This window comes from Meriones unguiculatus, chromosome 16 (assembly GCF_030254825.1).
Source record: "Meriones unguiculatus strain TT.TT164.6M chromosome 16, Bangor_MerUng_6.1, whole genome shotgun sequence".
NCBI lineage: Eukaryota > Metazoa > Chordata > Mammalia > Rodentia > Muridae > Meriones > Meriones unguiculatus.
This window is the reverse complement of record NC_083363.1, coordinates 33,295,930-33,316,727: the sequence shown is the minus strand read 5'-3', so window position 1 is coordinate 33,316,727 and position 20,798 is coordinate 33,295,930. Positions and strand designations below refer to the sequence as shown.

The window sequence follows — 20,798 nt, the reverse complement described above, 5'->3', positions numbered from 1 at the left end:
CTTGTATTCTTCACCTGAGCCTTTTCATACCATTATTGGAGTCCTTCCTCCTCTTCCCCATGCTAACCCATCAAGGCATCCATCTTCCTCCTCACTTCCTATCTGTCTAATTTCTGTGATTCTCCTGTCCTCTAAAGCCCAGCACCCTTAGCCATGCCCACCCCACTCTGCCCTGTCCAGGTATAGTCCATTTAATCAGCCTATCCGGTTTCCACAACAAGGATGGGGTACCCAGGCAGTAACCAGATCTTGAGGGCCAGTAACTAGCAGCAGTAGACAAGCAGCAGACCAACCCCCTCAATCTCTGTCTTTTCCTCCTTCTCTCTCTACCTTCTCCATCCCTCCCTCCCTCTCATTTTCAAACATTGTATTATTGTTTAGATTGCCCCTAACTTTAGAAGATCCTCCATGTTTAGCTTCTTTTAATCGTATTTTAAAAGTTATATATCAACCAAACAGTTAACACAAACATTAAATAACTGAGATCGAGTAGGAAGGTAGTTCAGATTTAATAGAAGTCACAGAAGGAGTTTTTCCTTTATGTATCAAGTGAATATTTAAGAAACACTAGTACGCCATGAAATGCAACTACTCCAGTTGGCATCACAGAGAGTACCTAACAGAAGAACCTTTTCTGACCTCATTTTTAAATGTTGATCCTTTGATTAGTAGTGTAATGACTTTTATTATTACTTAAATTAGAACATGTATATTTAACATTTTTATGAAATTAGAAAGTTTCTTAAGCAGCTTCTTGATTCCTCTTCTAAGAGTATGATTAAGTGGGTTTACCAATTTTAATATGATCTTGCATAAAAATATTATACATGTTTTATCATTTTAAAGTGTGCTGTAGCTATGTATTTACCTGTACTTAAATTTACTTCTTCATATTCTATAGAATATAATATTGGGCTGAAGATTCCTAGTATTCATTTATTCCAACATTTCAATAGATTTTAGCATGCCTCCACGTGATGAACTAATCTTCACCTCTGTCTCATTGGCACTTCACCTGTAAAGCCATGTCTTACCTAGATGTTTGAAGAAATTACTTTAAGCTTGTGGGTAATTGTACATTTCATTTTATATCTATGTGTGATATGCCCTGATGTTTCATTATAGACGGGAAAGGCTTGAAATAAGAGTAACTTTTAAAATCTCCAGATACAGAAAGCCAGAAGCCAGTAGAGTTACTAATTGCCTTTTAGAGACTTGGAGTTCCCTCATTACCTGTGATTTAAGCTAAAAATGAGGTAATTATAGATAACATCAGTGTTTGTCTGGTTGAGCTTGGCACCTGCAGTCCTAGTGTTGCAGCTTTCCATATCTGGTGCCATACTTTACAGTCTTACAGTCTTATGCTGATGACATACTTAATTTATACTTCCCATATTTTCTATTGATTCCAAGTTAGATGGCTCTTGTTCTGTTTGACAACTATCTTCAAAGTCATTCCTTTAAATGGTATTACATGAGTATTGGAATTATGGTGTACTTTTTTGGCTGGTTGAAATACTTATTATATTTTTATATGAATTAGAAATATTTAAAATTGTCCTTTTCCCTTTGCATTTGCTTTTGTATTTGCAGTTGCTCCATTGTCATTAGAGGCCAAAATAACTGCATATCAAAATGTTAGAGATTTCCAATATTATACGCTTTGTAGTCTGTATATTCTTTTTCTTTACCATAGCTGTTTGAGTATTGTTCCCTGCCTCGTTTTTATTGTATTGTATGCTGTTTGATTTTTTTTTTAAATGTCACTCCTATAGAGGCACTGTCCACCTCTAAGTAATAATCGAAAATCAGGTAGAAATCATCATTCAGACACTCTAGCTATAGAATATAGATATATTCTATATTTTATAATAATTGGATCATTGATTAAACTTTTCTTTTAGATATTTAGCACATAATTGTGCATCATTTCAGTTACAAAATTATTAAGCAATAGATTTAGAAGTCACCAGTTAGAAACTGCAGCAGCATGACTATCACCTGTACACATTCAAACAAAAAGTTATTTGCAATGAATGCCTGCCTGAGAGGGAACATTAGTTTTCTTTAATGGAGTGACACTTAGTGTACTAACCACACTCCTGTCAGGCCTCATGGCAGTCAACACAGAGTTGACTCCATGTTTTTAATCATTTGTTTTATTTTGTTCTCTTTTCTTTGTATGGTGTGTGTGTGTGTGTGTGTGTGTTTGTGTGTGTGTGTGCATGTGCATCTGTGCACACACACACTTTGGGGCTATGGTTTTAGTTTAGACATTGATTTTCTTTTTTTTTTTTTTTAGAAAAAAAAATCCCATTTTTGTTAAATGGGATGGCAGAGAGGATGTGTATTTGAGGCGTTGGGAAAGGAAAGAGAATATGACCAAAATACGTTTGAAAAATACATATACTGAAATGTATAAAAACTTTTAAAAGATTTTACATTATTTATAAATATTAGGAAATCCATTAAAATATATAATTGAAAATAGATGGATTCTTTATAATAAATATAAATAAATATTATTTATATATATTTATATATAATAAATATAAATAAATAAATGAATTCTTTATAATAAATGAGTACTCGCTGTACTCATTTATTGAGTAGTCAGAATAATTTCCTAGGTTAGGTGTTGTTACACACACTTTTAATCCTAGCACTCATGAGCCAGAGGCAAGTGGATCTCTGTAAATTTAAAGCCAGCCTGATCTACATAGGGAGTTCCATGCTATCGAGGACTACACAGTGAGAAGCTCTATCAAAACAAAACAATTTCTATCAAAACCAAAAATGAAGACAAACCACTGCAGGAGGCTGACTATGGAAATAAGTTTTCCTAAGGGGACGTTTTAGTTCCTGGACGGGGTTTGGAAATTTTGAAGGGACAATTGCTACACAGTTGGCCACTTTTACTCACTCACCGTGGTCTCTTTCAGGGATACATGGGTAATTTCAAGTTCTTATCAACACTTTTATCAGATTAATTCTAAGGCAGCACTGTTAATTTATTAGCAGTGTTCAAGTGCTGATTGCTTTCAGGGATCTGGTGCCTGCAGTGGTAGAGAAGTTGCCACTTGGTGGCACTAATGCTTGCTTATTTATTTATTTATTTTTAAAGGAGGACCCAAACTCACAGACAAACTGTGGGCAGAGCTCAAAGAGTTTTATGGAAGAGTGGGGGGATAGAAGGACTCAGAGGGGACAGTCTGCACAAGGAGACCCAGTCTTTGGCCCCTGCGATACTGATGTACCAACCAAGGACCATGCAGGAAGAGAACCTAGACACCCTGCTTAGATGTAGCCCATAGGCAGCTCTATGTGGGTTCCCTGTAAGCAGAGTCTGTCTGTGATGTGGACTCTGTTTTCTGTTCTTTGTTTACTTCCTCCTGATAGGGGTCCTTGTCTGGCCAAAGAGGAAGAGGATGCAGGCAATTCTAAAGAGACTTGATAGGCTAGGGTCACTCCCCTTTTTGAGGAATAGGGGAGGAGGATAGAGGGAAGAGGGAAGGATGGCGCCAAGAGAAAAAAAGGGAGGGATCTAAATCGGGATGTAAATTTGAATAAGTTATTAAAAAATTTTTTAATTTTTTTTTAAAGAAAGACTTAAAGTCTAGGTCTCCACACCCAAGGCTTAGGGAACAAACATCATAAAAAAGAGAACCAAAAGATTGTAAAGCCAGAGGACCAGGATGTCTGCTGAAAGATTATGTCACACACACACACACACAAACACACACACACACACATTATACACATATATAAACAGGAAAGCTTCACCCTTGTACTTTCTGTGATATGGTTGCCTGAATAACACATAAAAGAGTGACACTACTAGTTGCTATAACCATGCTGGAGGGAAGATATGGTCCACTTGTAGGTGAAGTGGACAATTATTGACAGCTGTGGGAGACAGGGTATGTCTTCTCTAAGGATGAGTTCACGTAATTGGATGTCTAATACCAAGTGGTCAGCCTCAAAAAAATACGCATTCGAGCAATACTAAGTAAATGGACTTAGTTCTATTTCTATATCAGTTTTTGTGCATATAAAACAGTAATATTAATGAAAATAAATTTCAGAGTAATTGGGGAATATTTGGGAGGGGTTGGAGGGAAGAGAGGGAGTGGGGAAATTATGTCAGTATCTTGCTTATATATAGAACCTTTTAAAAGGTTTTAAAAAATGAAGAAAAATATTCTTACATATTTAAATGCACCAAGTCTATCTTCACTGCTTGTAGTCATAACACATCTTTCTCCGTCTTACACTGTTAAAAACTCATTTTCTGCCCGTACACCTAGTATTAACTCACATCTAGGGAGAAAACAGGATCCTATGTCATTCCTGCTAATTGGCAGAACTCTTTTCCCTTATGGTGTCTGGATTATGCATTGTCTTTTAGCTTACTTGTTCTAGAAAGGTACTTTCCTAGGTTATACTGATTTTCTTCTCTTCTAAATATTTGTTTTCTCATTTGAAAAGAGTCATTAAAGAGATATAACCAAAGAGACTAGTTTCTATAGGGGCTAAACAATTTCTGCCTAAAATATTACAATTACTATTTTAGCATTGGGGCTTTATTGTCTGTTTTTTGGCAGTGCAAAGTACCTACTACCCTCTATGTATACTTCCATGCACATGTATGTATATATCTGAAATAGAGTATGAGAGAATTTGCTGACTACTTTTCCTTTATTTTTACTAAATAAACTGAAAAACTCTACCAATAAGTCCTTGGTATTTCTTATTTTCCCCTAAGTTCAAAATCAGTTAGTTCTAGTTCATATATAAGCTCATTTAAAACATCTCATTTTATTTTTGTTCAACTTCTTTGTAGTCTCTTAAACTTGAGATAGATCAGTTTTTGTAAGTAAAGTATCAGTAGCTATGATTTTAATTATTTCATATTTGGACTTTTAATTATAACTAAACTAATTTTTATTTTTATTTTTTTACCCAAGAGCTTTGTTCACCTTCCCATCATGGGTTTAAAAATTCATCTGTCCACTCCCCTAACTTCAAGTCTCTTGGTAGCTCTGTTAACACTAAGTACTTCATAGATATTGTCATATTAATTTATATGACAGCTTATTGGTTGCATACTATTCCATAGAAGAGACAGTAGATTGTCTTGTGGCTTCTGTGTGCCTCTCTCATGAGAGCTTTCATCAATTTGAAATGTTACACCTTAATTAGAGCTAGACAAACAACTAAGCTGAAGTCATTGTAAGTCTCAGAGACATTTCTAATTCATGCCCCAGACTTCTTTTCTCTGTCAAGGTACAGGATCGTTTTCATGATTGTTTCATTATTTACTGATCACATAACCTGACATTAAAGGCCTACTGAACTTGACAGGATGGCAGTCCAGCCTCTAGCAACTTTTTAACCTTCTGTAGGTTCTTCACCCCTATGAATAGGAATTTACTTTGGAAGAGACTGCAAGTCACTAATTCATACTTCTTTTTCCTATCTGGAATTACTGGTGTCTTCAGGACATAAAAGTGTTTGTTTTGGTTTTCTTTGTCTTGTTTTATTAATTAAGTTTAATTTGTAATTAAAGACAGGATGGCAGTCCAGGCACTAGCAACACCTAACCTTCTGTAGGTTTTTAACCCCTGTGAATAGGAAGACTGGAAGTCACTAATTCATACTTCTTTTTCCTATCCAGAGTTACTGATGTCTTCAGGCTATAGAAGTGCTTGTCTTTGTTTCGTTTTGTTTTTTTTTATAAATTAAGTTTAATTTGGATTTCAAAGTCTGTTCTTTTTGTTCACAGGTTGAAAGCCAAGATCATTGTGCTTCTTTATCTCTTCTTTGAGTATTACTAAGTACCTCTTAAAAACACAATATGGGTATATGTGTGGAACTCATTGAAACACACATTTTTGTTCCTTAACCCATGGAGTCCATTTAGTGTTGCTCATACGTGTATGGCCCTGGATTTATCCACTTGGTCATGAGTAATCTACCAGTGGCCACACTAATAAAGAAAAGTGACTCCTTGTATTAGTCAAGGAAACAGAGAGAGAGAGAGAGAGAGAGAGAGAGAGAGAGAGAGATACATCTATATCTATGTCTAATATCTATATATCTGTATATCCTTGACTAATACAAGGTATTAGTATGTTTGGCACAGTAGTATATTTCAAAATCTCAAAGAAGGCTTTAAAACCAGGAAAGGAATAGATTTGCTGGGAGGAAAGAGCAAACAGGCAAAGAGAAGTTTCCTCCCATGTCTTTTATATAGGCAGAAGTGGATCTTCCCATCTCAAAAGAACTGGATTAAAGATGTGTCTTCCCCACTTTGAGATCTGGAATAGAAGTGCATCTTCCCAATTTAAATAAGCAAAAATTTTTCACAGATATGACCTCAATTTTTGTGTTTTAGCTAATTCCAGATATAATCAAGTTGACAACCAAGAATAGTTATCACACTTTTCACCCGGCAGCCATCGACTGCAAAGCTCCTCAGCCAGATTTGGGCTCCTCAGGAGGCCCTCCCAACTCCATGTTGGAAGTTTTAATTGCCTAATCTTGTGTTTTAATCTTGTGTAGGATTTCGTATAGATAACCACAGTTGCTGTGAGTTCCTGTGCTCAATGCCATCATGCTACTTTTAAAAAATAATCTTGCCCTGTACTGGGGACTGAAATGCCTATGCCACTAAAAAAACAAAGAAACAAAAGTAGTGAACTATATCTCCAGTTCCTTACAACAGTTTCTCAAGGCATGTTTTTTCTCCTCATGCATAGAATCTGACCAATGACAGCCTTTTTGCTTCTGAGGTTTCAATAGCTTTCTTCTTTAGAATGTCTGTCTTCAGAGACTGTGTTTGGGGTTTTGGCTTTGATAATGAATTTTACATCGTATGTTAATTTTATCGTAGTATTTTGGAATTTAAGGGTAATTTCATGAGGCTGATCTCTATAGCCTTAACTGTTGACAAATAATTCCTAATGTTGAGTTTGGTGCATAATGATGGGAATGTGGATCTAATTCTTTTAGTCGACCTCAGTAAATGGTTTGAGACAATTAATTTCCAATTGTTTCCCTGTAGAGCAGATTTCCTTGTATATTAATGAGGGACAGGTGTTGGGCCCCTGGTGCCTGCGTGCCTGGGAGGTGTGTTTCAGTTGTTTATCTACTCAGCCATAGGTACTGCGAAGTAGTCAAGCTTGCCTTTAACAGTCTTTAACATTTTTTTTAATGTTGTCTTGAAATTGTCATGTACTTATTAACATTTTCACATGGATCATGTAGAAAGAAGATGTGGACACTTTAGTTGAAAAGAACATACATGGTTGAAAAGGTATTATTCTATTATATGTGACAATCAAAGAGTTATTTTATGTGAGAAGCCAGTATAACCAAAAAGCAACTTCTTGTTATTTAATTTTGAAATAGGTGTATTTTTTGTTAACAGATAAATAAGCATATATTCTTATTAAGACCCATTTTTCTTATTCACTGAACTACACTACGAATGTTTTTGAGGAAATGGAAGAGCCTCCATAGACATTACAAAATTTGATGCTAGGATAATTATAGAGATCTACATATTCATTAAATCTACAGAAGAAGTGTGTCCAAAAAGACAGCCATTCGTTCAGATACAGAACACCACTAAATATATACATTTTAAAAGTTAAATTTCTTAGGCTATTTAAAATTAGTTTTCTGTAGCACTCCTCTTGTAGTGGAAGGATTTTTAACAAAAGGACACCCTGATCTGGTTCCTTTTCTACAGGAAAGAATGGGAAGAACTGTTTGTAAACAACAATTATTTGGCAACTATAAGACAGAAGGGGATTAATGGGCAGCTGAGAAGCAGCAGGTTCCGAAGCATTTGCTGGAAGGTAAGAAGAAAATATTTATTTACAGTTTGTGGTTGCAATATATCAACACATTTTCTGATGCCCTGGAAGATTACCCTCACAGGGATCACTGAATTTTCCAGGATATTTCTCTCCAATTTTTTAGCCAGTCATGTTAATCTTTCATAGGACATTTACTAATAAGAGTGAGCCACCTGGGCAAGTGGAGCTAGTAAATGAATCCTTTGAAGTAACTCTTTTCATGTCTTTACAGGACAGCACTATTACATCACCTGGAGGAGGCTTTTTCAGATTGTCTTGAAGTAGGGCAGGAGGGGTGGAGGGGTTAAGCAGGACATTCCTTTGATAAGACATGCTGTTATTTAGTCATCCTGCTCTTGTCTTCCTAAAAAAGCACATGAATTAAAGAACTAAGAGCATGGTATAGCAACATTAAAGAAATAGTAAGTAAATATAACTAATGTAAAGACTTCACATTTCTTTGTTAGTGATATAAAATGGCAACCAGGAGAGTAGAAGGAAATTGGGTCACTCTCCTTCAGAGAGAAAAGGTCATTGGTTACCAAAACTGGTAATGATGATCTGTAGTTATCATTTTAATTGCTTTGAAAAATTAACCCATTTTTGTTCTCTAAAATGAATGACTTTGGGTGTGGACTTATTTTTTAAATGACTTCTATATATTTTTAAGATTATGTGCATAAATTGAGCTACAAATTCTGTGCAAATCAAAACAATACAAGAGATACATGATGTATTATACAGTTCTAGATTGAATAATTTAGATTTAATAATGAAAATACATTTTTCTTTTTTTTAGAGGCAGCCAAGAGAACTGCTGCTAGGAAATTTGTATTCAAATATTTGTGCCGCACTCTCATTGGGTGTTGTTTAACTTTAAGTATATTTCAGTTGCTAAAAATAAGTCTTAAGTCTAGACTCATTATTGTATTAAACTAAATTTAATCAAATTTGTCATTTTAAGACTGCTTATTTTCATATGCTGATTGCCAGTTGTAAATTACATTCTCTGCTGTAAAAGGAATAGCTTCCCTTATTTGGCTATGCCCTCAGCCCTCAGATTGCTCAGCTTTCCTGTGCTTTCTTAAAAGAAAACTCAAAACTAGAAATTGCTTACTATGAGTTGCATGCAGTAACTTCCTAGCATTCCTTGGTAGATTTGACTTGAACCTCTGCTTTTCTCCTCTTTTAGAACAAATCTTGAAGAAAGGTTAAATCTATTTTGTGATTTAACTTTTTAACCTTTTTTTTGCTTTTAACCTTTGATTATTTAGTTTTGAATTTCATAACCATATAATTAGTATATCCATGACCATATTGTTGGGAATTGAAATGATTATATTGAATGGGGTGTTTCTTTCATTTTTCAAACAATCGTATTAGCCTGGTTCATACATAGTAGGGTTTTTTTTTTTTAATGTCTTCGCTTTTTTTCTCCCTTTAGCTTTTTCTTTGTGTTCTTCCTCATGATAAAAGTCAATGGATCAGTAGAATTAAAGAACTAAGAGCATGGTATAGCAACATTAAAGAAATAGTAAGTAAATATAACTAATGTAAATATTTGTATATGCTTACTTTTAAGTTCATTAGGCTCTGACCTTTCTGTATGTCTGTTTCTTTACCAGCATATCACAAATCCAAGGAAAGTTGTTGGCCAACAGGATCTGATGATCAACAATCCCCTTTCACAAGATGAAGGAGTAAATTTCCTTTTTACTATTTTTGTTTATTTTTAACTTATTATTTTATGTGTATGTGGTTTGCCTGCATGTATGTCTGTGCACTGTGTCTGCGTCTGGTGCCTGTGGAAGCTAAAAAAAGCACGAAAGATTGCCTCGAACTGGAATTATGGAGAGCCATTTTAAGGGTGCTTGCAACTAAATTAAATCCTGTGAAAAAATAGCTGTGGTTCTTAACTGCTGAGTCATCTCATTGGCCATCTTCTATATTCTTATTTCAACCTGTTTTTGCATCCTGAAAAATATGCTTTAGTGGCTTACATCATCTGTGTAAGGTAAAGGGTATCTTACATGAAAATTTCTATGCAAACAGTGTATTTTATGTTCAGTATTTTCATTTTTCTAACCACTTAAACTACCTAAATCCTCATGCATATGTACTTGTGTGTGTGTGTGTGTGTGTGTTTGTGTGTGTGTGCACGCGAGTATGATACAAGCACATATGCACACCTGTATTGATCAGAGATGGACATTGTTTCCAACTTTATCATTCTTTGCCTTATTCCCTTGAGGCTGGGTCTCTCACTGACTCTGAAGCTTGCTTTCAGCTAGGCTAGCTGACTAGGATCTACCTGCATCTCACAGTGCTGGAGTTTCAGCCACAGCAGGCCATGCTCAGCTTTGCCTGCAGATGCTGAGGATTCTAACTCATGTTCTCATGCTTGCATCTCACCAGTGGAGGTCTCTACTCAGCACCTATGGACCCATCTCTTGAAGGCTCCACACCCCCCCCCATAGTGCTAGGTCACCAAGCCTTTAACACAGGGGCCTTTGAGAACTGTCAGCATCTACACTGAAGCGTTTTTTATTGAGTTATACCCTGTACTATAAATTACTTCTTGCTTTTTAAATGTGGGAATGCTCTATTTTTGAAAAGTGAATAATTTAGTTAAGCTGTTGTATTCTAAAATATATGTCATTGTTTTATAAACTTATATAGTTAGTTTTGACTTTGAGCATATTGACATTAACACGAGCTGTGTTTCAGTATGAAAACTGGCTACCTGTTTTCTTGGACTCTGTTTTCCTTGATGGAAAATTTGCCAGAATTTGGCTAATTTAATTAAAAACATTAATCCATTATAGCATAGGAAAAGAAGTGGATTTTGTATTTGTCCCTGGCTAACTTTCAGTCTGAATAATTAACTGCTAATTATAGGCTTATATACACAGTCTAAGGTTAATTTTTCACGTACAAAATTGAATTTTCTGTTTGACCACGTGAGTTCAGTTCCTGAGAGGTCTTGTGTTTATGTGTGTGTATATGTTAGGAATGGCCCTAGTGGGGAAGAGCAAGGGCTCTCTGAAGAACTAGCTCTAAAGTGGAAGAGGGTCCAGATGAGAACTTTGGCTTAGGGATGTAGTGGAGAGGGAAGTTGCTGTGGACTGCCTTAGGAGTCTCCACTTAGCAGGACTGCCAAAGAAGAAAGAAGCAACTACCTGTGTGATTCTGAAGTTCACATTCCAGGGAGTTAGGGGCAGTTATACCTAACAGAGACCATAACTTACTCAATTGCTGATGCTCTACACCTCTGTACTTAGCTGACAAAAGAATTTTCTTCTTACTTTATAGTTATATTAGCATTTTTCTGAAGCATAAACTTTATCATAGTACCATAAAATAATAAGTAATTTTTGGATGGTTGTTTTTGTTCCTCTGTTTTATTGACCCACTACATGGTCTTCACTAGAGTAAAACTCTGTGAAGATCAGACTGTCCTCAAACTCACAGAGATTTTCCTTCCTCTGCCTCCAGACTGAGGGAATTAAAGGAATTAAAATTAAGTAATTTGTAAACTTTCTTTAGTTTCCATTTTGAAAACCTATGTAAATGTTTCTTAGAATTGAAATAGAGTGAGTGCCCTTCCTCCTGCAGAGGTTTAGGCTTAGGAGCTGCGATGGCGAAGGGCTGCAAAAACTGTGCTTTTGCATTAGACTAGATTTTAATAAAAATTATTTCTCTCTCAGGCTTCCTGTCTGAGAAATCAAAAATAACAGCTCAGAGAAAAATAAATTCAATCACTTCATTTATTAAATTGAAGTCATAAAAGTCAATCAGTGTGAGATTGTTTTAATTAGGTTATTCTCATTTTTTCCAGAGTCTTTGGAACAAGTTCTTTCAAGATAAAGAACTGCGATCCATGATTGAACAAGATGTCAAAAGAACGTATGTAGAGCAATGTTTCATTCACTAACTCAAAATGCTGTTACTTCTTTGTAATTTTAACAAAATGTACAATCCATTGAGGAGCCTGAATTGACTGTAGTATTCTACTAGCTTTGATTCAAAATTATCTTTTAAGGTAAATTTTAATTTTATAAATATTTTTCTTACAGATTTCAAACTATTCAAAATAAACTGCATATCCATTGGGAATGTTACCAGTTTCTAATATTTCATATGATTCTGAAAGGGTGGTATTGTGTGATCATTTATATTGGTAATACTTGGACAATTTATCTTCTGTGTTTTTCATTACCTTCCAGCCAATTACTCTGTAGCCGCCTTCCTTTCATTTGCTTTTATCCTTCCTATTTCTCTGGATGCTATTTGGGTGTATAAGTAACCTCTTCTATTAATCTACTTAGCACTTACATATTGAAAAGCCGCTTCTTGTTGTGTAGTAAATGTCTTATCACTCTTCCAAATCAGACCTCATCTTTCTGCATCATCTGTTCTGAAATATCTGGGATTTACCTCAGAGACTTAATGTAAGTTCTAGGTAATGGATGGTAAAACTATGGTCAAATTACTCTCAACATCTGTCTCTGTGTTTTCTTCTGTAAATAGGGACAGTAGTAGTTACCTACCAACTTCTTTGTTTGTTTTTCAAAACATGGCTTCTCTGTGTATTCCTGGCTGTCCTGAAACTCACTCTGTAGATCAGACTGGCCAAGAACTCACAGAGATCCCCCTGTCTTTGCCTCCCAGGTGCTGTGATAAAGGTGTGAGCTACTGAGATACCACAGCGCAATACCTCCCAACATTTTTATGGATTAGTCACTTAAAGTTGATTATCCCTAGCCAAAAATTCTTGGGATTTGAGTGTGTCATATTTTGAACTGTCTTTGCTAGTTAATAATCTCTAATCCAAAAATTCTAAGTGTTCCTGAATTCAAAAGTTTTGATAATATTGTTTCAATGCCCCCAAAATTTTGGATATAGGATTTTGAATTTAGTGATGCTCAACTTGCATGGAAAGTAGTGATCTTGCTTTTAAGCTTTTGTACAAGTGTTAGTAAAGTTAATCATTATATCTGCAGTTACTGTGAAGCCAAAGAGAGTGCATGAAAAATACTAAACCTTCTGAAATTTCTCCATTGTGTTTCTTTGTAGTTCTGTCTGTAACAATGTCAGAGTCTTTAGTTTTTTGATATTCAAATCTTTCTTTTAAATCCTAAATCACAGAAGAATCAGATGACCTGAATTACTTCTGAATCATACAAGGCTGTTCAGCAGATGAAAACTACTGCTTAAAAATTACAGTAATTAAACAGAATCAAGAGTTGAGAGACCAGTTATACTGCAGCTAATGTGTGCAGTTGGAGCCATTTTTGTTGTGACTTCCAGTTAGTTTAGGAGTCACCCAATTTTATTTTATTTTATTTTTCCAAAAAGCTATCGTTAGAGCTGTCAGGGCGGTACTTGAACTCTTCAGTGCCAATTTTGAGAAACTGCAGCACCTTTTGATTTGCACATATGAGGCCAATAGAAAAAATAGTGATTTTAAAAAAAAAGTATTTCCTCATTAACTATTTAAGAATCTTGGTAATCAATGTCAGTAAAATAGGTTTCATAGTAATAAATGTTACGTGCCAAATAGTAGCAGGATTTTATTTTAAAAGTGTCAAAACTCTTACATCTCATAAGAACAATCTTTTTTTTTTTCTTTTTTTTTTTTTTTGAGACAGGGTTTTTCTCCATGTAGGTTTGACTGTCCTGGACTCACTTTTCCAGATAAGACTTTCCTCTAACTCACAGAGATCTGCCTGCCTCCTTCAGTGTTTGGGTTGCAGGCATGTGCCCACTGTGCCTGGCTTCATAAGAAGAATTTCAATTTATCTTTCTGTATATATTAAATGGAAATGTATAGGTCATGGCCCTGGTCTAAAATGACATATTCAGAAACCACAGGGCATGAGAATGGTTCAAATAAATATTAAATAAATGAGGATTATCAATTGTTATAATTAACTCAAATGAGAACTTATTCATAATTTTGCTTATTTAGCTTAACTATTTCTCCCTTGCTGTATAAGAAAGTAGTAGATCTTGAAAGTTGTGTTCTTCTAACTATTCTGGTTTTGTATTTTCTAGGTTTTTTTTTTTCTGAAAATATAAGATATGCAGAGCAATATGTATACAGTTAATTTTTCTCCTTTCTTTTTTTCCTATTAGTGTATTTGAAGGCACATACAAGATTCAGGGTAGGTATCTGTGAGAACCCATAGTTCACAGTGTAGATAGCAGTCAGTATGATCCATCTCTGACTTTCCTTGAGCCTCTTTATATTATATATGTTATATAATATAAATAGAGTATGTTATATATTAAAACTATATAACAATACATATGTTTTATATATTATATAATATACTATAATTATATAATATATATTATATATAATTATATATAATTATATATAATATATATTAGAGGTAATATATATTATATATAATTATATATAATTATATATAATATATATTAGAGGAAGTTGCCATGGATCTCTTCAAAATTTCAAACTTTTTGAATTCTAGTACTACAGAGGCTGAGGCAGGGAGACCTCTGGGAAATCCAGGCCAGCCTGGTTTGTGTAGCAAGACTCTATCTCAAAGCAAAAACTAAAGAACAAGAAAAAAAGTTGCAGAAGACTTAGTCTCTAAGGTAAAGTAGCTAGTTTTACTTTAATGCTACCAAATTGCAAACTCACCAAAATATGAAAGCTTAAATATCATTACCACTTTGCATCTGGTGGTGGTGGGGAAGCTGGTGGTTTTGAAACAGGGTTACATTTAGCCCTAGTTGTCTTTGAGTTCACTTCCTAGCCAAGGATTACCTTAGACTCATAACCTTCTTGCTTCTCCCTCCCAAGTGCTGGGATTAAAGGCATGAACCACCATCCCTAGCTCCAAGTGATCTGAAACCTATCACTTTCAGTTAAACCTATAAAACAACCAGTAATACAGTGGAAGAAAAATAGTACACTTCAGAGATTTTGTGCTTTCTTAAGTTGTTACTTAAGAAATTTGTTTTTTTAAAACATGCATTGTGTCATTTGTTGCAGGACATTGTTGAATAAGAGAGGTTTGTAATCACAGGATGTATTTTTCATGTGATAGAAAACAAAAACAAAACAGTAAGCACTTATAAAACCAGGGCAGAATTATTAAAGGTGACAATTCCTCTGAAGAAGTGCAGAGAGTAGCTCAAGTTCTGTTTGCTTTAGGAATAGTGCTTAGAAAAGGCATCTCTGAGAGTATGACTTTTGTACCGAGATGTGAAAAAAAAAAATCTTCATTACCACCCCTTTAGAGACCTAACAGAAGAGTATTTCAGGCAGTGGGAACACTTGTGTAAAATTTCCCACTGTAAGAAGTTAGGCATGACTAGAATCAAGTAATTTGAAGAAGGGAATCTAAAAAGGGAACCACGAGGCAAGCCATGTTTAGAACATAGACTTCTGGATTTGGTTCCATTTGTAATGGGCAGCACTTGGAAGAAAATTCTGGCTTGTGTGTAGAATAGAGTTCTTTTTAAACTATTTATTTATGGATATAAGTACTCTATTTGCATGTATGTATGCATGACAGAATAGGACATCAGATCTGAGCCACAATTTAGTTGCTGGGAATTAAAGTCAGGACCCATGGAAGAGAAGCCAGTGTTTTTCACTTCTGAGCCCTCTCTCCAGCCCTAGAATAACATTCTTTAGGAGTCTGTTGGAGTCTTCAAAGTTAAAGGATATTAGCAACTTAAACTGAAGCTGTAGAATAAATTATGGTAGTAAATAGACTGATAATACACATTTTACATTTTTAAATACAAATTGTGTGTTTCTGTGTTTTTCTTATTCAGTTTTTATTACTGCTGTATTTGGAGTTTTTACCCTATCTATAGTCTGTTGTTGACGTGTTCTCATTGAGTCTATTTTACAACTTTTCTTCTCTTGACTGTTTGTGGCCACAGAAAAATGGATTTGCCTGGCTTATATAAAGAACATCTAAATCCCTCTTACATTATTATTTTCTGCCATTATTATAAGAACAGGTTGTGCCTAGCATTCTATTTATCCCTCTGCTTGCTGTTGGGTCCCTGACACTTAGCATTTAAGGCCTGAGTTCATCAGCACCATGTCCATGACACATTTTATAGCTTTACATTTGTATTCTTTAAGTGTCTTTTTTATATTTGTAGACTTTTCTTATAATTTTTAGATGATATTTAATTTTGGTCTTAAATGTATTTCATCCTCTCCTATGCTTCATGAAACTTTTATTGAGCTCCAAGTGTTTCAGGAATCATAGATGCCAAGATAAGTATAACATGTACCCAGTAAGTTCAAGGCAAGTAGGAAAAGCAGGAAAAAAACAAAAAACAATGATATCGATTGGTGTCATAGAAGGAGCAGTGTGTCCAAGACCTCTGGTGTTAGTCTGTGTACTCATTTCACCCCATTGACAGATGATGATAAAGCAATGAACTGGAACTGAATCCCAGTTTTTGTTGTTGTTTGCTTTGTGGTGCTTTGTTGTTTTGTGTTAGCTTTTTTTGTTTCATTTTTGTTTTGTTTTGTTTTGTCTCAGCACACATTGCCAAATTGTTGCAGAATAAACATCCAATGACTATGATAAAGTTAACAGTCAGTACTCCTTAGCCTACATTGTATTTCTTAATACTATCTTTAATCTTACAAGACATTCACACATTAAAAAATGCTTGTAGAATCAACCTTCTAGTCTAATATTAAGACAGTTTGATTGTTAGATTTATTTAATCTGTATATTCAATGTGTTAAATATTTTTGTCCTAAACTATTTTAATACCCAATTCAAACCACTACTCCATTTTTACTTCAAGAAGTTTGTTTTCACATTAGATTCTTTTTTCCTGATCTTGACTTAATGAAGTTATAAATATCCCCATTTTTATTACAGAAACAAAACGTAGATACAAGGTAAATCAAGGAATGTCTAATTCCTAGAATTTATAATTTAGAGTTAAGATTGTTCTGACAAAAAAAAATGTGCCACATTTTAATTGAAAAGCTCTAATGTTAGCAATTTTCAATTTCAACATTATTTAAAGTAACTGACTTCAGGATGCAATAGCATTTCCATACTAGATGCCAAAGAAGTATGTTATTTGGTCTATCAAGGTCTATTCTAAAAATACACAACATCTATAACACCATTTGCAGATTAACATATTATATGTGTTTGCCAAATAGTCTCCTTTTTTTCTTTACATGTATTCTGTCTCCTAAAGTAGATGACTGCAATTCTTTCAGTTAGTATTTTACTTGTAACTTCAGTCATATTTAAAAGTTTGCCTGTCTCTTTGACCTCCCTATGCCCCAAGGGAGGAGCAGTCCTGCTAGGCCACAGAGAAGGACTTTGTAGCCAGTTCTGAAGATACCTGATAAAACAGGGTCAGATGAAAGGGGAGAAGGTCCTCCCTTATCAGTGGACTTGGAAAGGGGCAGGGAGGAGATGAGTTAGGGAGGGAGGGTTAGGGAGGGATTGAGGGAGCAAATACAGCTAGGATACAGAGTTAATAAAGTGTAACTAATAATAAAAAAAATAAAAAACAAAAAGTTTGCCTGTTAGCCTGTGAGGTTTTACTGGTCATTTTCTTTAACTTTTGATCCTCTTTATTCTTACTAATGGTTAACATTTCTGTTTCCTATGTGAATTGTCATGATGCAGTTAGTCATTTTCACTTTGGTTTTAAAAGATGGAATAGTTTCTTTTAGAGCTTGATTTTATTATATGTATAATCACTAATTGAAAATCTTTTAAAAACTGTAGGTGTGTACTAATTACTTTGTTAGCAACCAAGTATCTGTGCCTTTAAGTTAATTTTGAATAGAATTTAAAAATTCAGTCTTTTACATTAAGTGCATTTAAATCTTTATAGCTATTTAATTGGGAAGACCTATGTATACTTTTTTTATCTTTTCAGAAATTTCTGTTGAAAAGGACTATATAGATAATTTTTATTTTTGAGTAGTATATATATATATATGAATGTTTTTGTTTAATATTTGATGTATAAGTATGGCATATAATATTTACATTGTTTTCTCTTTCCTCGAGAAATGTTTAATTTTTATAATATATATAAGACTTACATAAGTTTTGGTCAAGTGTAATTAAGTCTTTATTATGTTGCGGTATGCTGATAGTAAATAGATAAATGTTGAATAAGCCTGTTATATTAGTACTATCCAAATGATTTTACAGAGCTAATTTATTTAATTATTATTCTTTTAAATGTTAAGTCTACCTTTCCATCCACTCCCTTGTCTGCAGAATAACTTCAAGAATGCCCAAGCTGGTGGAAAATTTTACAGTTTCCTTTGGAATCTTTTTTTATTTAAATTAAATGCAAATTTCTCTGGGGGAAAGGGGAATTTTACAAGCAGTTTCAAAGCAGAATTGATTTTGGTGTGTGTTAATTCATACAATCTGCCCAGTGTTAAAATGTTACAGGGGGAAAAAATACAAGCTGCCATATTCATGTGATCACACCAAAATAGCAGCTTGTATTTATATTTTCAGTCTCCTTGAGGTGGACTGCAGGCACACATGAATGAGGGGTGTGCTTCGTGTTGTGATTTCATTTAATGCAGACAAAGTACACACTTGTGCACGCACGACCAGCCTCACATATGCACTTGTTCACAGCCGAGAACGTGAAAACTACAACACAAGCCGCTCTCTACGAGTTATCAGCAACCTGTGTGTATGTTTTTTAAATATTAAAGGGGGTGGAGGAGAGCAGATTTTCAGTAATAGAAAAAACAGTTCCTCTGTCCAATGGCCCATAGTCCTTCCTCATTTCACATTTGAGGCAAAAACAAAATAATTATTATTGTTGCACACATAACTTAGAAATATGCATTTTCCCATACTGGTTTTGTTTTCTTTTTGTTCATCGTATTGAAATTAGATGTTTTTTTCTCAAATAATGTATCCTAATTACAGTTTACCCTCCATCTTCTCCATGAAGTTTCTTCCCACCACCATTCCCTGTCATTAGAAAACAAACAGGCTTATAAGAGATAATAGTGAAAATAAATGAAATAAAAGATAACACATTGGAATCTAACATAACAGAAGGAAAAGAGCCCAAGAGAAGGCACAAGAAGCAGAGAGTCACTTCTTCACACACTCAGGAATCACATAAAAACACTAAACTAGAAGCCTTACTATGTATGTAAGGGACCTGGTGTAGATCTGTGCATGCTGCCTCAGACTCAGTGAGTTCATATGGGTTTTGTTTTGATTTGTTTTTTGTTTTTTGTTTTTCCTTCACATCTTTATTTCCTTCTTGCTCTTAACACTCTTTCCACCTCTTCTTCAGAAGGGCTCCATGAACCCTGAGGGGAGGGATTTAATGGTGACCTTTCATTTAGGGTAACATGTTTCAAGGTATCTTATTCTCTGCTTACTGCCTCCCTATATTTCTCTCTGTATTTGTCTCATCTGCTGCAGGAAGACGTTTCTCTGATGATGGCCAAGCAGGGCACTGACCTATGAGTATAACAGAATGTCATTATGAGTCATTTTATTTGTTGTGATTTTTTTTAAGAAGAGTATTATCTAGGTTTTTCCTGGGTCCGTGGGCTCGTTTCAGGGCAGTTTTAGGTATGGGTTTGATCTCCTGAAGTGAGTCTTCCATCAAATTAAATATTTGTTGGTTACTCCCATGGGCTTTTTGGCATTACACTAGCATATCTTGCAGGCAAGACAACATTGTCAGTCAAAGGGTTTGTTGTAGAGGAATTTTAACTCAGAATGTGGCTACTCTGGAAAGAGATTATAGCCAAAGACTTATAGGTTATCCTCTAAGTGATCCAGCTAGACTACAAACACACCTTTAATCCAGGAGACAGAGGCAAGCAGATCTGAGTTCAAGGCCACATTGGTATAGAGGAAAACAAACAAACAAACAAACAAACTTAGATCCAGGAATGCTGGTACATGCCTTTAATTAAAAAATATGGATATTAAGTTAATTTGTGGAAGGAAGCACCCATTTTTGAAAGTGATGTCTAATTGAGTTACAGAAAAGATGACAAATCAGAGAAAGATTTGATAGAATAGTCTATGCCCAACTCTCAGGAGAAGAGAGAGGAAAGGGAAGCTACTTAATGGGCAATAAAGAGAGAGGACAGTAATAGAGGGACATTGTTGCAAAGAAAGAAATCAGGTGAAGACTGAACAAGCCAGAAAATGAGAAAGAGCCATAAGATTAGGAAAGATTGCTGGATTTAGTTGAAAACCAAGCAGAGCAATTCAGGAGCTGAAGAAAAGACAGATTGAATAAACTAGCTGGGAGAGGAGTTTGAGCCAGAAGAGCTGAGTTGAACCAGCCAGCTTTGAGCTCAGTAAGAACAAGAAAGGGTGAGCTTATTAAGCAGTAAGTTCAGAGGCAGAAAACATTCTAGGCCTAGGTTAGATTGTATGGAGATTAGAAGTTTCCAGGCCTAGGCCTAGGCTAGCAGACAGAGGCTACTGCCTCTGACACAACTGAGCCAGGCAAATAAAGGTTTCTTTTACAGTTTGTGGTTGGATTGGTGTTTACTTTTCTCTTTTGGTAGTGTACAAAGTACCCTCCTGTACCAAAGACTCTAGACTGTAAATGTGAAGGCTCAATTTAGGTACCAGCTAGACTTTTCCATGTTCAGTGAGTTATATAGTGTCACCCAATGTGGCCTTGCTGTCCATTTGTGGAGTGCAACCAATTGTCTTGGCAACAGCGTGGATTCTTTGGGGATTCTCACAAGAGCCAGATAGTCCTGATGAGACCTGATAAGGTAGGGTCTGTTAGGAGGGGAGGAGGACCATGGTGGGGAGGAAAAAGAGGGTGGAACCTGGGGAAGATGAGGGACTTGGTTACAGCCAGGATACAAATTGAATAAATTGAAATTAATAATAATAATAAAAGAATGAAAAAGAAACAAAATCT

The 20,798-nt window shown here is 35.1% G+C and overlaps 1 protein-coding gene across 5 annotated transcripts in view; it reads left to right on the top strand.

The window, feature by feature from the left end:
* Tbc1d5 (TBC1 domain family member 5) overlaps window positions 1-20,798 on the top strand; it is a 434,903-nt gene that overhangs the window by 184,853 nt on the left and 229,252 nt on the right. For all 5 annotated transcript variants that reach the window (XM_060369652.1, XM_060369648.1, XM_060369651.1 and 2 more), the window contains 4 exons: window positions 7,757-7,865; window positions 9,310-9,399; window positions 9,491-9,565; window positions 11,704-11,771. In XM_060369652.1, the coding sequence (XP_060225635.1) occupies window positions 7,757-7,865; window positions 9,310-9,399; window positions 9,491-9,565; window positions 11,704-11,771 (342 nt within the window). The remainder of the gene's footprint in view (window positions 1-7,756; window positions 7,866-9,309; window positions 9,400-9,490; window positions 9,566-11,703; window positions 11,772-20,798) is intronic.